This window comes from Antechinus flavipes, chromosome 3, assembly GCF_016432865.1.
Source record: "Antechinus flavipes isolate AdamAnt ecotype Samford, QLD, Australia chromosome 3, AdamAnt_v2, whole genome shotgun sequence".
NCBI lineage: Eukaryota > Metazoa > Chordata > Mammalia > Dasyuromorphia > Dasyuridae > Antechinus > Antechinus flavipes.
In genome coordinates, this window is record NC_067400.1 from 629,539,757 (window position 1) to 629,557,232 (window position 17,476).

General features: G+C 53.7%; 2 protein-coding genes across 2 annotated transcripts in view; both read right to left on the reverse strand.

Moving 5' to 3' along the window:
• Positions 1-3,910: 3,910 nt before the first annotated feature.
• On the reverse strand, positions 3,911-16,418 carry LOC127557661 (trichohyalin-like). Its single transcript, XM_051990971.1, has 5 exons — positions 11,790-16,418; positions 7,615-7,782; positions 6,130-7,494; positions 4,068-6,017; positions 3,911-4,028 (listed from the first exon to the last, which is right to left on the reverse strand). The coding sequence occupies exons 1-5, from the start codon at positions 16,176-16,178 to the stop codon at positions 3,993-3,995; spliced, it is 7,908 nt and encodes a 2,635-aa protein (XP_051846931.1). The 5' UTR covers positions 16,179-16,418; the 3' UTR covers positions 3,911-3,992.
• Positions 16,419-17,124: 706 nt separating this feature from the next.
• The window catches only part of LOC127557662 (WD repeat-containing protein 87-like), a 49,162-nt gene continuing 48,810 nt past the window's right edge, over positions 17,125-17,476 (reverse strand). The window contains exon 3 of the mRNA XM_051990972.1: positions 17,125-17,290. The gene's annotated coding sequence lies outside the window, so the exon portion shown is untranslated. The remainder of the gene's footprint in view (positions 17,291-17,476) is intronic.

The window sequence follows — 17,476 nt, forward strand, 5'->3', positions numbered from 1 at the left end:
AGCAGAGGTGAAATTTACAAGAGATGCAGCAGAAGTGAAATCTACAAGAGATGCAGCAGATGCTGCAGAGATGAAATCCACAAGAGATGCAGGAAGGCTAAAATTGACAAGAGACTCAGGAGAGGTAAAATCCGGCAGGAGATGCAACAGAGGTGAAATGCACAAGAGATGCAGCAGGGATGAAATCCACAAGAAATACAGCAGAGGTGAAATTTACAAGAGATGCAGCAGAAGTGAAATCTACAAGAGATGCAGCAGATGCTGTAGAGATGAAATCCACAAGAGATGCAACAAGGCTAAAATTGACAAGAGACTCAGGAGAAGTGAAATCCACAAGAGATGAAGTAAGGGGTAAAATTGTTAAGAGACCCAGGAGGGGTGAAATCCTCTAGAGATGCTAGGTTAGGAACTTGGGACACTTGACCACCTAAAATTGACCAATGGTGCTGGGAAGGGGAAGGTATGACAAAAGAGACCCAGACTATTCCTGTGTTTTCTAAAGCAATGACTACCTCTTTATGTTTCCTGACATCCAGCTAGTCCATCATCCCTACCTCCCCAAATACACTTCAAGCCAAACCGGGGGAAGATATTACAACTTTTATTTGACATTGGTAGAGGGTCCAAGACTTCACCCCTCCTACTTTGGGGGCTGTGAGAGGTTACAAAAGCACAGGGCAGCCAACTCCAGAGCCTTCTCCTGAATGACCGCCTCCTAGCAAAGGAACCAACTCCATTTGCCTTATTTCTTTGTGACTGGCTCCAAATTGTTTTTACTTCCTTGGTTTCAAGAGGGTCACAGTTTGTATAGATCCCCTCTCCCTTGGCTAAGGGTTCAGTCATGTCTTTCTCATCAGTAGATCTCTTTTCTTCTGCTCAGTTTGTAACTGGGTGGAGAACAGAGAATTGAGTGGTTTGTTTGGAGAACCACTAATAGCTTCTTCCTTCACCTCTTGGCTCCGTTGGTGGCTTGGAATCCACAGTGGTCAACAGGGTTAGAAGAACTCTGGTCTTTTCAGGAGAGGTCTGGGAGTACCATAAACTAAGTAGGTCTGTTGAACACATTGGGGACGGGGCCTTGATGGAGACTGGAGGGATTCAGAAAACTGGGGCCATTGAGGGGTCCCAACCCTGGCGGGGCTCAGCAAGAGGACACATCTCATTGGTCCTACCTGCCTGCCTATCATTATCCCTAATCCTACAGGGATTAATGTTGGTTTAGGGGAGTGGAGAGAAAATGGAGAGATTAAGGAGAATTTGGAGTCAGTGGGAGGTTATAGTGGGGATTTGGGGCAGGACCTCAGCCTGATGAGGCTCCGCTTGAGGCAGACTCCTCCAGGCTAGCTCCAGGATGCCATAGCGGGTCTTACCCAAGGGCAAGACAGTATGCACCTGGTTCTTCTCTGGCAGAGGCACCACCAGTTGGAAACCAGGTGGCTCTGCTGGGGGAAATTCACGGCTACACAGAAGATGGTAGAGGATCCGCTCTCCAGGGACCAGCTCTGTGGCCTGCAAGGCTTTTTTGTAGATGATCTCCTGAAGGGGTTGGGCTTTCTGGTCCAAAAGCTGCTGGAGCAGCTGCTGCATTTCAGGAGTCTTGATTTGGTACTGATCTAAAATCTGGCAGACCTTGTCTATCAATATAGAGCTTGTGGCTTCATCCTCTTGTTTCTGCATTGCCAGGAGGACATGGTAGAGTGCCAGGAAGGCCTCCAACTTCAGCCCCTTCTTTTCCTCTGTCTTTACTGCCAAGGATTCCTTCCTAGGCTCCTGCATGCTTCCAGTGAGTGAGAGTCCTCTTGGGGGTCCAAGTCCTGCTGCAGTGGCCAGGGGTCTTCTTAGGGGTCCAGGCCTTGCTGCAGTTGGGGGGGGTCCAAGCCTGACTGCAGTAGGCTGGAGTCCTAGGATTTCAGATCTTGCTGCAGTAGGCCGGAGTTCTCCTAGGGGTCCAAACCTCGATGCAGTGGGTCGTAGTCCTCTGAGGGGTCGAGACCTCACTGCAGTGGGCAGAGGTCCTCCTACTGGTCCAAGCTCTGCTTCAGTTGGTCCTTCTGGGAGTCCAGCCCTGGGTGGGGGTCCTCCTGGGGGGCCACGCCTCATGGCAGTGGGTGGGGGGCCTTCTAGCGGTCCAGGCCACGCTGCAGTGGGTGGGGGTTCAGGCCACGCTGCAGTGGGTGGGGGTCCTCCCAGGGGTCCAAGCCTCATTGTAGTGGGCTGGAGTTCTCCTAGGGATCTAGACCTTGCTGCAGTGCGAGGGGGTCCAGGCCAAGCTGTAGTGGGTGGGAGTCCTTCTAGGGATTCAGGCCATGCTGCAGTGGGAGGGGGTCCAGGCCATGCTACAGTGGGCAGGGGTCCTAGGAGTCCCGGTCTTGCTGCAGTGGGTGGGGGTTCAGGCCTTGCTGCAATGGGTGGGGGTCCTCCTAGGGGCCCAGGCCTTGCTGCAGTGGGTGGGGGTCCAGGCCTTGCTGCAGTGGGTGGGGGTCCTCCTAGGAGTCCAGGCCAGGCTGCAGTGGGCAAGGTTCCAGGCCTTGCTACAGTGGGTGGGGGTCCTCCTAGGAGTCCAGGCCATGCTGCAGTGGTAGGGAGTCTTCCCAGGGGTCCAGGCCATGCTGTAGGGGGCAGGGGGCCTCCTAGGCGTCCAAGCCTTGCTGCAGTAGGTGGAGGTCCAGGCCTGGCTGCTGTGTATGGGGGTCCTCCTGGGGGCCCAGGCCATGCTGCAGTGGGTGGGGGTCCTTCTGGGAGTCCAGGCCAGGCTGCAGTGAGCAGTGGTGCTCCTGGGAGTCCAGGCCAGGCTGCAGTGGGCAGTGGTGCTCCTGGGAGTCCAGGCCAGGCTGCAGTGGGCAGTGGTGCTCCTGGGAGTCCAGGTCTGGCTGCAGTGGGTGGGGGTCTTCCTGGGGGTCCAAGCCTGGCTGCAGTGTATGGGGGTCCTCCTGGGAGTCCAGGCCTGGCTGCGGTGTATGGGGGTCCTCCTGGGAGCCCAGGCCATGCTGCAGAGGGTGGGGGTCCTTCTGGGGGTTCAGGCCACAATGCAGAGGGTAGGGGTCCTTCTGGGAGTCCAGGCCGGGCTGCAGTAGGCGGGGGTCTTCCTGGGAATCCAGGCCTGGCCGCTATGTATGGGGGTCTTCCTGGGGGTCCAGGCCATGCTGCAGAGGGTGGGGGTCCTTCTGGGGGTTCAGGCCACAATGCAGAGGGTAGGGGTCCTTCTGGGAGTCCAGGCCGGGCTGCAGTAGGCGGGGGTCTTCCTGGGAATCCAGGCCTGGCCGCTATGTATGGGGGTCTTCCTGGGGGTCCAGGCCATGCTGCAGAGGGTGGGGGTCCTTCTGGGGGTTCAGGCCACAATGCAGAGGGTAGGGGTCCTTCTGGGAGTCCAGGCCGGGCTGCAGTAGGAGGGGGTCTTCCTGGGGGTCCAAACCTGGCCGCAGTGGGCAGGGGTCTTCCTGGAGGTCCAAGCCTGGCTGCAGTGGGTGGGGGTCTTCCTGGAAATCCAGGCCTGGCGGCTATGTATGGGGGTCTTCCTGGGGGTCCAGGCCATGCTGCAGTGGGTGGGGGTCCTTCTGGGGGTTCAGGCCACAATGCAGAGGCGAGGAGTCCTTCTGGGAGTCCAGGCCGGGCTGCAGTAGTCGGGGGTCTTCCTGGGGGTCCAGGTCTGGCTGTAGTGAGCAGGGGTCTTCCTGGGAATCCAGGCCTGGCCATTATATATGGGGGTCCTCCTGGGGGTCCAGGCCACACTGCAGGGGCTGGGGGCCCAGGCCATGGTACAGTGGGCGGTGGTGCTCCTGGAGGTCCAAATCTGGCGGCAGTGGGTGGGGGTCCTTCTGGGGGTTCAGGCCACAATGCAGAGGGTAGGGGTCCTTCTGGGAGTCCAGGCCGGGCTGCAATAGGTAGAGGTCTTCCTGGGGGTCCAAGCCTGGCTGCAGTGGGCGGTGGTCTTCCTGGGGGTCCAGGTCTGGCTGCAGTGGGCAGGGGTGCTCCTGGGAATCCAGGCCTGGCCGCTATGTATGGGGGTCCTCCTGGGGGTCCAGGCCACACTGCAGTGGGAAGAGGTTCTCCCGGGAATCCAGGTCTACCTGCAGTGGGAAGAGGTTCTCCCGGGAATCCAGGTCTACCTGCAGAGGGAAGGGGTTCTCCCGGGAATCCAGGCCTGGCTGCGGAGGGAAGGGGTTCTCCCGGGAATCCAGGCCAGGCTGCGGTGGGAAGGGGTTCTCCCGGGAATCCAGGCCTGGCTGCGGAGGGAAGGGGTTCTCCCGGGAATCCAGGCCAGGCTGCGGTGGGAAGGGGTTCTCCCGGGAACCCAGGCCTGGCTGCGGAGGGAAGGGGTTCTCCCGGGAGTCCAGGCCTGGCTGCGGTGGGAAGGGGTTCTCCCGGGAATCCAGGCCTGGCTGCGGAGGGAAGGGGTTCTCCCGGGAATCCAGGCCTGGCTGCGGAGGGAAGGGGTTCTCCCGGGAACCCAGGCCAGGCTGCAGTGGGAAGGGGTTCTCCCGGTAATCCAGGTCTGGCTCCAGAGGGAAGGGGTTCTCCCGGGAGTTCAGGCCTGGCTGCGGTGGGAAGGGGTTCTCCCGGGAGTCCAGGCCAGGCTGCGGTGGGAAGGGGTTCTCCCGGGAATCCAGGCCTGGCTGCGGAGGGAAGGGGTTCTCCCGGGAACCCAGGCCTGGCTGTGGAGGGAAGGGGTTCTCCCGGGAGTCCAGGCCTGGCTGCGGTGGGAAGGGGTTCTCCCGGGAATCCAGGCCTGGCTGCGGAGGGAAGGGGTTCTCCCGGGAATCCAGGCCTGGCTGCGGAGGGAAGGGGTTCTCCCGGGAGTCCAGGCCAGGCTGCGGTGGGAAGGGGTTCTCCCGGTAATCCAGGTCTGGCTCCAGAGGGAAGGGGTTCTCCCGGGAATCCAGGCCTGGCTGCAGTGGGAAGGGGTTCTCCCGGGAGTCCAGGCCTGGCTGCGGTGGGAAGGGGTTCTCCCGGGAATCCAGGCCTGGCTGTGGTGGGAAGGGGTTCTCCCGGGAGTCCAGGCCAGGCTGCAGTGGGAAGGGGTTCTCCCGGGAATCCAGGCCTGGCTGCGGAGGGAAGGGGTTCTCCCGGGAGTCCAGGCCAGGCTGCGGTGGGAAGGGGTTCTCCCGGTAATCCAGGTCTGGCTCCAGAGGGAAGGGGTTCTCCCGGGAATCCAGGCCTGGCTGCAGTGGGAAGGGGTTCTCCCGGGAGTCCAGGCCTGGCTGCGGTGGGAAGGGGTTCTCCCGGGAATCCAGGCCTGGCTGTGGTGGGAAGGGGTTCTCCCGGGAGTCCAGGCCAGGCTGCAGTGGGAAGGGGTTCTCCCGGGAGACCAGGTCTGGCTCCGGAGGGAAGGGGTTCTCCCGGGAGTCCAGGTCTGGCTGCAGTGGGAAGGGGTTCTCCCGGGAGTCCAGGTCTGGCTCCGGAGGGAAGGGGTTCTCCCGGGAGTCCAGGCCAGGCTGCGGTGGGAAGGGGTTCTCCCGGGAGTCCAGGCCAGGCTGCGGTGGGAAGGGGTTCTCCCGGGAGTCCAGGCCTGGCTGCGGTGGGAAGGGGTTCTCCCGGGAGTCCAGGCCAGGCTGCGGTGGGAAGGGGTTCTCCCGGGAGTCCAGGCCAGGCTGCGGTGGGAAGGGGTTCTCCCGGGAGTCCAGGCCTGGCTGCGGTGGGAAGGGGTTCTCCCGGGAGTCCAGGCCAGGCTGCGGTGGGAAGGGGTTCTCCCGGGAGTCCAGGCCAGGCTGCGGTGGGAAGGGGTTCTCCCGGGAGTCCAGGCCAGGCTGCGGTGGGAAGGGGCTCTCCCGGGAGTCCAGGCCTGGCTGCGGTGGGAAGGGGCTCTCCCGGGAGTCCAGGCCTGGCTGCGGTGGGAAGGGGTTCTCCCGGGAGTCCAGGCCTGGCTGCGGTGGGAAGGGGTTCTCCCGGGAGTCCAGGCCAGGCTGCGGTGGGAAGGGGTTCTCCTGGGAGTCCAGGCCAGGCTGCGGTGGGAAGGGGTTCTCCTGGGAGTCCAGGCCAGGCTGCGGTGGGAAGGGGTTCTCCTGGAAATCCAGGTCTGGCTGCGGTGGGTGGGGGTTCTCCTGGGGGTCCTGGCAGGGCTGCAAGGGCTAATAATGATTTCTTCTCCTTCAGCCTGGACAGCTGAAGGTCCTTTATCTTGTCCTTCCATACCTGCACCTTTTGCTGGAGTTTCAGGACCTTCAGGGCATTGGCTGAGTAATCTGGGAAAATCCGAGCCAGGTCCATCACTAAGGATTCCTGGAACTCAGGCCGAATCTCCTTGACTTTCCCCAGGGCCACCCCATCAGCCCCATCAGGGGCGCCAGGCTGAATGGATCGCCTGGGCAGGGCAGGAAACTCTGCAGGCAGGAGGCTCCCTCTGGGGCGGAGTTCCTGGAGGCTCCCTCTGGGGTAGAGTTCCTGGAGGCTCCCTCTGGGGCGGAGTTCCTGGGTCTCAGGTGGAATCTCCTTGACTTTCTCTGGGGCCACCCCATCAGGGGCGCCAGGCTGAATGGATCGCCTGGGCAGGGTGGGAAACTCGGGCAGCAGGAGGCTCCCTCTGGGGCGGAGTTCCTGGATCTCAGGTGGAATTTCCTTGACTTTCTCTGGGGCCACCCCATCAGGGGCGCCAGGCTGAATGGATCGCCTGGGCAGGGTGGGAAACTCGGGCAGCAGGAGGCTCCCTCTGGGGCGGAGTTCCTCTCTAGGGTAGTCTGTCTGTGGGGGGATTACTTCCACTGCGGGCATGCCATAGACAACAGATGGGGAGACTACTTGGGGAGCCTTTAGGGCCTCCAATTGGGAGGCAAGGGCCTCCAGATGGGCGGTTTCCACCCACTCCATCTGCTTCAGTGGGGATGTCTGCTCCAGCAGCCAGCAAAGGGAGTCCATGGTTTTTTTGGTGATTGTCCCTTTTTGGCGAAGCTTTCGCAGGGCATTCTGTAATTGCTCCCAGCCTCCTCTGGGGGGCTTGTGCATGAATTCACCATATGTAGGAGGAAGGCTTCTATCACGTCGGGCCATGGCCCCCTTGAAGGCTCTGATAGTCTGATGAATCCGCAGAAACCACCTCCAGCGGTCTCGGGCTGACTTTTTTGGGGAAGCCACAGTGTCTGGTCCCATGACTTCCCAGGTAGGACTCTCTGGACGTCCTTCAGATGGAGTTGGGGTTGGAGTTGGGGCCACTGGCTCCTTTGGCTTGGGTGGAAACCTCTGTGGGGTCTGGAGGGGTGGAGGTCTGGGCTTGTATTTAGACTTGGCCAAAGACAGTAACTTCTCCTCTTGAGAATCACTGGGCCGGGGGGAGATCACAACCTGCTTAGGTCTAAGCTCTGAAGGAAGTTCCAGGTAAGGCTTTTGAAAAGTAAATGTTTTCCCCTCAATTTTCAACTCGATCTCTTTCGTATCTTTCCTCGGTGTTATGGCAGGCTTCAGACCTACTGTTGTAACACCAAGGTCCTTTGCCTGGACCAGTCCCTCAGGGGAAATAATCTTCCCTGCAGGCTCTCTTACCCTTTCCACATCAAGGCGCGTTAACTGGAGCAATCCCTCAGGGGAAATGATCTTTCCAAGAGGTTCTCCCACCCTTTCTACACCAGGGCCTCTTGGCTGAACAAAGCCCTTAGGGGAAATGATCCTCCTTACAGGCTCTCTCACCCTTTCCACACCAAGGTCCCTTGGCTGGACCAATTCCTCAGGAGAAATAATCTTCCCTGCAGGCTCTCCCACCCTTTCCACACCAAGGTCCCTTGGCTGAACAAAGCCCTCAGGGGAAATGATCTTCCCTACAGGCTCTCCCACCCTTTCCACACCAAGGTCCCTTGGCTGAACAAAGCCCTCAGGGGAAATGATCTTCTCTATAGGCTCTCCCACCCTTTCCACACCAAGGTCTCTTGGTTGAACCAATCCCTCAGGGGAAATAACCTTTCCTACAGGCTCTCCCACCCTTTCCACACCAAGGTCCCTTGGTTGGACCAGTCCCTCAGGGGAAATAACCTTTCCTACAGGCTCTCCCACCCTTTCCACACCAAGGTCCCTTGGTTGGACCAGTCCCTCAGGGGAAATAACCTTTCCTACAGGCTCTCCCACCCTTTCAATACCAAGGACCTTTGGTTGGACCAATCCCTCAGGGGAAATGATCTTTCCAGGAGGCTCTCCCACCCTTTCAACACCAAGTTCCCTTGGTTGGACCAGTCCCTCAGGGGAAATAACCTTTCCTACAGGCTCTCCCACCCTTTCAACACCAAGTTCCCTTGGTTGGACCAATCCCTCAGGGGAAATGATCTTTCCAGGAGGCTCTCCCACCCTTTCAACACCAAGTTCCCTTGGTTGGACCAGTCCCTCAGGGGAAATAACCTTTCCTACAGGCTCTCCCACCCTTTCAATACCAAGGACCTTTGGTTGGACCAATCCCTCAGGGGAAATGATCTTTCCAGGAGGCTCTCCCACCCCTTCAACACCAAGGTCCCTTGGCTGGACCAATCCCTCAGGGGAAATGATCTTTCCAGGAGGCTCTCCCACCCTTTCAACACCAAGTTCCCTTGGTTGGACCAGTCCCTCAGGGGAAATAACCTTTCCTACAGGCTCTCCCACCCTTTCAACACCAAGTTCCCTTGGTTGGACCAATCCCTCAGGGGAAATGATCTTTCCAGGAGGCTCTCCCACCCTTTCAACACCAAGGTCCCTTGGTTGGACCAATCCCTCAGGGGAAATGATCTTTCCAGGAGGCTCTCCCACCCTTTCAACACCAAGTTCCCTTGGTTGGACCAGTCCCTCAGGGGAAATGATCTTTCCAGGAGGCTCTCCCACCCTTTCAACACCAAGTTCCCTTGGTTGGACCAGTCCCTCAGGGGAAATAACCTTTCCTACAGGCTCTCCCACCCTTTCAACACCAAGTTCCCTTGGTTGGACCAATCCCTCAGGGGAAATGATCATTCCAGGAGGCTCTCCCACCCTTTCAACACCAAGTTCCCTTGGTTGGACCAGTCCCTCAGGGGAAATGATCTTTCCAGGAGGCTCTCCCACCCTTTCAACACCAAGTTCCCTTGGTTGGACCAGTCCCTCAGGGGAAATGATCATTCCAGGAGGCTCTCCCACCCTTTCAACACCAAGTTCCCTTGGTTGGACCAGTCCCTCAGGGGAAATGATCTTTCCAGGAGGCTCTCCCACCCTTTCAACACCAAGTTCCCTTGGTTGGACCAATCCCTCAGGGGAAATGATCTTTCCAGGAGGCTCTCCCACCCTTTCAACACCAAGTTCCCTTGGTTGGACCAATCCCTCAGGGGAAATGATCTTTCCAGGAGGCTCTCCCATCCTTTCAACACCAAGCTCCCTTGGTTGGACCAGTCCCTCAGGGGAAATGATCTTTTCCACAGGCTCTCCCACCCTTTCAACACCAAGTTCCCTTGGTTGGACCAATCCCTCAGGGGAAATGATCTTTCCAGGAGGCTCTCCCACCCTTTCAACACCAAGTTCCCTTGGTTGGACCATCCCTCAGGGGAAATGATCTTTCCTACAGGCTCTCCCACCCTTTCCACACCAAGGTCCCTTGGCTGGACCAATCCCTCAGGGAAAATAACCTTTCCTAAAGGCTCTCCCACCCTTTCAACACCAAGAACCCTTGGTGAGACCAGTCCTTCAGGGGAAATAACCTGTCCTACAGGTTCGCCCACCCTTTCAACACCAAGCTCCCTGGGCTGGATCAGTCCCTCAGGGGAAATGATCTTTCCAGGAGGCTCTCCCACCCTTTCAACACCAAGGTCCCTTGGTTGGACCAGTCCCTCAGGGAAAATGACCTTTCCAGGAGGCTCTCCCACCCTTTCAACACCAAGCTCCCTTGCTTGGATCAATCCCTCAGGGGAAATGATCTTTCCAGGAGGCTCTCCCACCCTTTCAACACCAAGGTCCCTTGGTTGGACCAGTCCCTCAGGGAAAATGACCTTTCCAGGAGGCTCTCCCACCCTTTCAACACCAGGCTCCCTTGGTTGGATCAATCCCTCTGGGGAAATGATCTTTCCAGGAGGCTCTCCCACCCTTTCAACACCAAGCTCCCTTGGTTGGACCACTCCCTCAGGGGAAATGATCTTTCCAGGAGGCTCTCCCACCCTTTCAACACCAAGCTCCCTTGCTTGGATCAATCCTTCAGGGGAAATGATCTTTCCTACAGGTTCTCCCACCCTTTCCACACCAAGTTCCCTTGGTTGGACCAATCCCTCAGGGTAAATGATCTTTCCAGGAGGCTCTCCCACCCTTTCAACACCAAGTTCCCTTGGTTGGACCAGTCCCTCAGGGGAAATGATCTTTCCAGGAGGCTCTCCCACCCTTTCAACACCAAGCTCCCTTGGTTGGACCAGTCCCTCAGGGGAAATGATTTTTCCAGGAGGCTCTCCCACCCTTTCAACACCAAGCTCCCTTGCTTGGATCAATCCCTCAGGGGAAATGATCTTTCCTACAGGTTCTCCCACCCTTTCCATACCAAGGTCCCTTGGCTGGACCAGTCCCTCAGGAGAAATGATCTTTCCAGGAGGCTCCCCCACCCTTTCAACACCAAGCTCCCTTGGTTGGACCAATCCCTCAGGGGAAATGATCTTTCCAGGAGGCTCTCCCACCCCTTCCATACCAAGCTCCCTTGGCTGGACCAGTCCCTCAGGGGAAATGATCTTTCCAGGAGGCTCTCCCACCCTTTCAACCTCAAGTTCCCTTGGTTGGACCAGTCCCTCAGGGGAAATGATCTTTCCAGGAGGCTCTCCCACCCTTTCAACACCAAGGTCCCTTTCTTGGACCAATCTTTCAGGGGAAATGATCTTTCCAGGAGGCTCTCCCACCCTTTCAACACCAAACTCCCTTGGTTGGACCAATCCCTCAGGGGAAATGATCTTTCCAGGAGGCTCTCCCACCCTTTCAACACCAAGTTCCCTTGGTTGGACCAATCCCTCAGGGTAAATGATCTTTCCAGGAGGCTCTCCCACCCTTTCAACACCAAGTTCCCTTGGTTGGACCAATCTCTCAGGGGAAATGATCTTTCCAGGAGGCTCTCCCACCCTTTCAACACCAAGCTCCCTTGGTTGGACCAATCCCTCAGGGGAAATGATCTTTCCAGGAGGCTCTCCCACCCTTTCAACACCAACCTCCCTTGGTTGGACCAATCCCTCAGGGGAAATGATCTTTCCAGGAGGCTCTCCCACCCTTTCAACACCAAGCTGCCTTGGTTGGACCAATCCCTCAGGGGAAATGATCTTTCCAGGAGGCTCTCCCACCCTTTCAACACCAAGCTCCCTTGGTTGGACCAATCCCTCAGGGTAAATGATCTTTCCAGGAGGCTCTCCCACCCTTTCAACGCCAACCTCCCTTGGTTGGACCAATCCCTCCGGGTAAATGATCTTTCCAGGAGGTTCTCCCACCCTTTCAACACCAAGCTCCCTTGGTAGGACCAATCCCTCAGGGGAAATGATCTTTCCTACAGGTTCTCCCACCCTTTCCACACCAAGGTCCGTTGGCTGGACCAATCCCTCAGGGGAAATAACCTTTCCACCAAGCTCTCCCACCCTTTCCATACCAAGGTCCCTTGGTTGGACCAGTCCCTCAGGGGAAATGATCATTTCAGGAGGCTCTCCCACCCTTTCAACACCAAGCTCCCTAGGTTGGACCAGTCCCTCAGGGGAAATGATCTTTTCAGGAGGCTCTCCCACCCTTTCAACACCAAGCTCCCTTGGTTGGATCAATCCCTCAGGGGAAATGATCTTTCCAGGAGGCTCTCCCACCCTTTCAACACCAAGTTCCCTTGGTTGGACCAATCCCTCAGGGGAAATGATCTTTCCAGGAGGCTCTCCCACCTTTTCAACACCAAGTTCCCTTGGTTGGACCAATTTCTCATGGGAAATGATCTTTCCCACAGGCTCTCCCACCCGTTTCACACCAAGGTCCCTTGGCTGGACAAGTCCCTCAGGGGAAATGATCTTTCCAGGAGGCTTTCTGACCCTTTCAACACCAAGCTCCCTTGGTTGGACCAATTTCTCAGGGGAAATGATCTTTCGCACAGGCTCTCCCACCCTTTTTACACCACGGTCCCTTGCTTGGACCACTCCTTCAGGGGAAATAACCTTTCCAGGAGGCTCTCCCACCTGTTCCACACCAAGGTCCCTTGGCTGGACCACTCCCTCAGCGGAAATGATCTTTCCAGGAGGCTCTCCCACCCTTTCCACACCAAGCTCCCTTGGTTGGACCAATCCCTCACGGGAAATGATCTTTCCAGGAGGCTCTCCCACCCTTTCCACACCAAGCTCCCTTGGTTGGACCAATCCCTCACGGGAAATGATCTTTCCAGGAGGCTCTCCCACCCTTTCAACACCAAGGTCCCTTGGCTCGACCAATCCCTCAGGAGAAATGATCTTTTCAGGAGGCTCTCCTACCCTTTCAACGCCAAGCTCCCTTGGTTGGACCAATCCCTCAGGGGAAATGATCTTTCCAGGAGGCTCTCCCACCCTTTCAACACCAAGTTCCTTTGGCTGCACCAGGTCCTCAGGGGAAATGATCTTGCCTGGGGGCTCACCCAACCTCTGAACACCAGGTTCCTTTGGCTGGACCAATCTCTCAAGGGATATTATCTTTCCTGGGGGCTTACCCACCCTTTCAACACCAGGTTCTTTTGGCTCCACAGGTCCCTCAAGGGAAATGATCTTCCCTGCTTCCTCACCCACCCTTTCAATACCAAGTTCTTTTGGCTCCACCAGTCCCTCAGGGGAAATGATCTTCCCTGGGGGCTCACCCATCCTTTCAACACGAAGTTCCTTTGGCTGGACCAATCCCTCAAGGGAAATGATCTTTCCTGGGGGCTTACCCACCCTTTCAACACCAGGTTCTTTTGACTCTACCAGTCCCTCAGCGGAAATGATCTTCCTGGCAGCCTTACCCAGCTTTTCAATATCTAGCTCTTTTGGCTTGACCAGTTCCTCGGGGGAAATGATCTTCCCTGCAGGCTCCCCCACCCTCTCAACACCAAGGTCCTTTGGCTGAACTAGTCCCTCAGTGGAAATGATCTTCTTTGCAGGCTTATCAGGAGCCATTTCTTCTTCATATAATGATGATCCTTCTTTTTCTTCTTCCTCCTCCTCTTCTTCCTCCTCTTCTTCCTCTTCCTCTTCTGCTGCCTCATCAGCCTCCTTCACCACCTCTGAAAACATGGATTTGGCTTTCTCAGCCTCCTCTGCAGCAGTTTCTTTTTGGAGTGCCAGAATCTTCTGCCTTTGCCATCTGAGGAATTCCCTGGTATCTTTCATTCTTTCAGTATCTAATTCTCCTTCCATTGCCAAGCTCTCCTCCAAAGTCATCCTTCTTTCCAGTAAAGCCAAGTTGCGCTCCTTCCTGGCCATTTTCTCTTCTTCCTTTATCAGCTTCTTCTGTTCTTTCATCAGCTGCTTTTCTTCCTTATCCAGTTTCATCTGCTCAGCAGCCAGTTCCTTCATCTCCTCAGCTAGTTTCTTTGCAATGCTTGCCAGCCTCCTGCGCTCCTTTTGCACAGCTGCCTTGGTCAAGGGTTGCTTTCTCTCTTCTTTCCCAAACAAGTCTTCCAAGGATAGCTTCCCTTCAGAGAATTTCTGCCTTTGTTCACTGAGCCGTTTCCGCTGTTCTCTGATGCCTTCAATTTCTTCCTCAGTCTTTCGCATTTCTCTCAGACGCTGAATCCGTGTATCATCATCTACTTGTGATAATTTCTGAACCACTAGCTTCTCTTGTGTGATCAGTTCCATCTTCTTATTAAGGAGCTCTCTTTCTTTCTTGGTTATCTCAAACTCTTGCTGGGTCAGGTGCCTCTCTGCCCGGAGCAGGTTCCACTCCTCAGCAGACTCCAACTCTTCTGGCACTAATTTCTCCATTTTTGATGGTTGCTCCTGACCTTCCATTAACAGTTCTTTCTTTTCCCTTTCTTTTTCCATAAGCAGAATTTTTTCCTCAGTGGACAACTTACGCCCTTTCTCTTCTTCCTCCTCCTCTTCCTCCTCTTCTTCTTCTTCCCCCTCTTCTTCTTCCCCCCATTCCTTCCTTTGTAAAAAGGGTATTGTCTTTATCTTACGATGAAATGTCTTTTTTCCCTTAGTATCAAACTTTCTGGGAACAAACTTTTTCCTTTCCTTCAGCAGATGTTCTTCCTCCTCTGTCAGAGCCTCCTCTTCTTCCTCCTTCCTCTCATGATAACGTCTCTTTGGCCTCTTCACTGCATCCTCCTCAATGGCCCTTCTTTGCTCCTTCATGATCAGTTTTGTCTCCTGGTCTGATAGTTTTTGGTTCTCCTGGTGCATTTCTAGTTTCTTCTTTACCATCTCTATTTCTTGCTGTGTCAGCATTTTCTCCTTTTGGATCTGCTTCCTCTCTTCCTGGATTAGTTCCAGCTCTTCCAACGTCAGTCTCCTCTCTTCTTCCATAAGCATCTTCTCTTCAGGGGACAAGGCCACAATGCTTTGATCCTCTGGCCTCTGGTCTCCCATCTGGCCATACTTTACAAAAAAAGTCAGTTGTCTTTCTTGTTGGGCTTGAATTCGGTCCTCCCAGGCCTGAATTCTCTCCTCTCGAGCTCTTTCCATGTTGAACTTTATGATTTCTCTCATCTCCTTTATCTGGTTTCTCTTTTCTGTGTCTGTTTCTAACTCCTTGGGAGAAAGTCTCCTTTTTTTGGACTTCTTAGCATTTATGCTCTCTTCTCTGTCTTTCATCTTCTCCTGCCTACTCTCTCTAATTTGTCTTCTGGCTTCCCTCATTTCCTCTTTGAACAATTTGAATTCTTCTGGGGTTGTGTCCTCTTGGAGCAGGAGGTTCGCTTCCTTGATGAGAAGTGACTCTTCCTTGTTCAAGTTTTCTTCTTCCTTAGCCAATGCGTCCAGGTCCTTGATCAGCAATTCATGTTCCCTACTCAGTTGCTCCTCTCTCTGTGCTAGATCCTCCTCTGCAATAGCCAGCTCACGTTCCTTCCTGGCAAGCTTCCTCTCTTTCCTGCCCAGTCTCTTCTGTTGCCTGACTAGCTTCATTTCTTGCTTGGTGAGTTCACTTCCTTCAAAGAAGAAGGTTTTCTTTGACCTGACTGTTGGGGAAGATGGAGGAGTGAGTGGAGGACTCACTTCCAATTCTTCTTGCTCCATTTCTTCCATCTCCTTAACTGGCTCTGGGCTTTGTTCCTTTAATCCGGGAAAAATCTCCTGAAAGCGTTCCCCGCTAGGCTGCCGCTCTGCCAGTACCTCTCTCGCCAAGGTCACCAGCTCATCAGTCAAGTTCTTGGCTATGCTCTCTTGTAATTCAGAAACACGCAGGGTCATGAGGCGGGAAACATCATCCCTCCAAGAATCTCGCTCTTCATACCTTTTCTCAGGTTGTGGGGCTTCTACTATCTTCTGAACTTCCTCCTCCATCTCTTTTTCCTTCTTGCTGATTTCAGGCTTCTTACTTATTTCATACTTCTTTTGGTCAGTTCTTTTGCTTCGGGATTTTCTCCTCACCTTCAGAAGATCCGCATCCAGATGGTCAAAGGGTCTTCGTGAAAGGGATGAGATACTGGTTTTGGAAGCCAAAGTCATTGAGGAAAGTGCTGAGGATGATGTAGAAGATGTCTGAGAAGTACTTTTTCTCTCCTGAGGCAACGTGATAGGTTCCTCTTCTTCTTCCTCTTCTGCTTTTCCCTCTTCCTTTGCTTTCATGGTTCCCTCTACTTCTCTTAATTTCTTTTGTCTTTTTTCTCTTCTTAATTTCTTGCGTACCTTTCCTTCTTCTCCTCCTTCTTCTTCTTCTTCTATTGATTTCTTGCGCTCCTCTTCTATTGATTTCTTGCGCTCCTCTTCTATTGATTTCTTGCGCTCCTCTTCTATTGATTTCTTACGCTCCTCTTCTATTGATTTCTTACGTTCCTCTTCTATTGATTTCTTGCGCTCCACTTCTATTGATTTCTTGCGCTTCACTTCTATTGATTTCTTGCGCTTCATTTCTATTGATTTCTTGCGCTCCATTTCTATTGATTTCTTGCGCTCCACTTCTATTGATTCCTTGCGCTCTACTTCTATTGATTCCTTGCGCTCCTCTTCTATTGATTCCTTGCGCTCCACTTTTATTGATTCCTTGCGCTCCACTTCTATTGATTCCTTGCGCTCCACTTCTATTGATTCCTTGCGCTCTACTTCTATTGATTCCTTGCTCTCTACTTCTATTGATTCCTTGCGCTCCTCTTCTTCTATTAATTCCATTTGTATCTCTTCTCTTGATTTCTTGAGTTCCTCTCCTTCTTCTTCTCTTTCTATTAATTTCTTGCGACCTTTTTCTTCCTTTGATTTCTTGCGACCTTTTTCTTCCCTTGATTTCTTGCGACCTTTTTCTTCCCTTGATTTCTTGCGTTCTTTTGATTTCCTGAGTCTCTCTCCTCTTGATTTCTTGTAGGCCTCTATTGCTGCTGCTGCTGCTGCTGCTGCTTCTTTTTCTTCTTCTTCTTCTTCTTCTTCTTCTTCTTCTTCTTCTTTTTCCTCTTCTTCTTCTTCTTCTTCTTCTTCTACTACTCCTCCTTTTCTTCCTTCTACCATTGCTTTCTTGAATGCCTCTTCTCTTGATTTCTTGAGTTTTTCTAGTAATCTCTTGAGTTTCTCTTCTCTTGATAGTTGGAATCCCTCTTCTCCTTCTCCTTCTACTTCTCTTTCTTCTTCTGATTTCCTGAGTTCCTCTTCTATTGATTCCTGGAGTTCTTCTTCTTCTATTAATTTTCTGTATTCCTCTTCTCTTGATTTCCAAAGTCCCTCTCCTTCTCCTTCATCTCCTTCTCTTTTGTCTCCTTCTCCTTCATATCTTCTTCCTTCTATTGGTTTCTTGTATCCCTCTTTTCTTACTCTCTTATGTATCTCTTCTTCTCTTGGTTTTTGGTATCTCTCTTCTTTCCTTAATTTCACGACTCTTTCTTCCCTTGATTTCTTGAGTCCCTCTCCTTCTTCTTCTCTTTCTTCTATTTTTTCTATTGATTTCTTGAGTTCCTCTTCTTCTTTTGATTTCTTGGGTCTCTCTTCTCTTTTTCTCTTGAGTCCTTCTTCTTCTCTTGGTTTCTTGAGTCCCTCTCCTGCTCCTCCTTCTTCTCCTCTTTCTTCTACTGATTTCTTGTGTCTTTCTTTTGATGGCTTACGTATCTCTTCTCTTGACATCTTGTATCTTGATTCTATACTTGATTTCTTGCGGCCATATTCTACACTTGATTTCTTGCGGCTGTATTCTGCACTTGATTTCTTGCGGCTGTATTCTACACTTGATTTCTTGCGTCCCTCTCCTTCTCCTTCTATGGTTTTCCTGCGTCCCTCTTTTAATTTCTTGGGAATTTTGACTACAGAGGGGGAAAAAAAAGAAATGGAGCATTAAAAGGAAATACAAGTCTATAGCCTGGGGGAATAGATTAGTTTGCCTAGGGCTCAACAGACTCCATCTAAAGCCATGTTGCCCCTTCAGCACTGAATAGGGATGTAGAATACAGGATCTCACAATCAAAATCCCCAAATTTTAGGAAATCCTG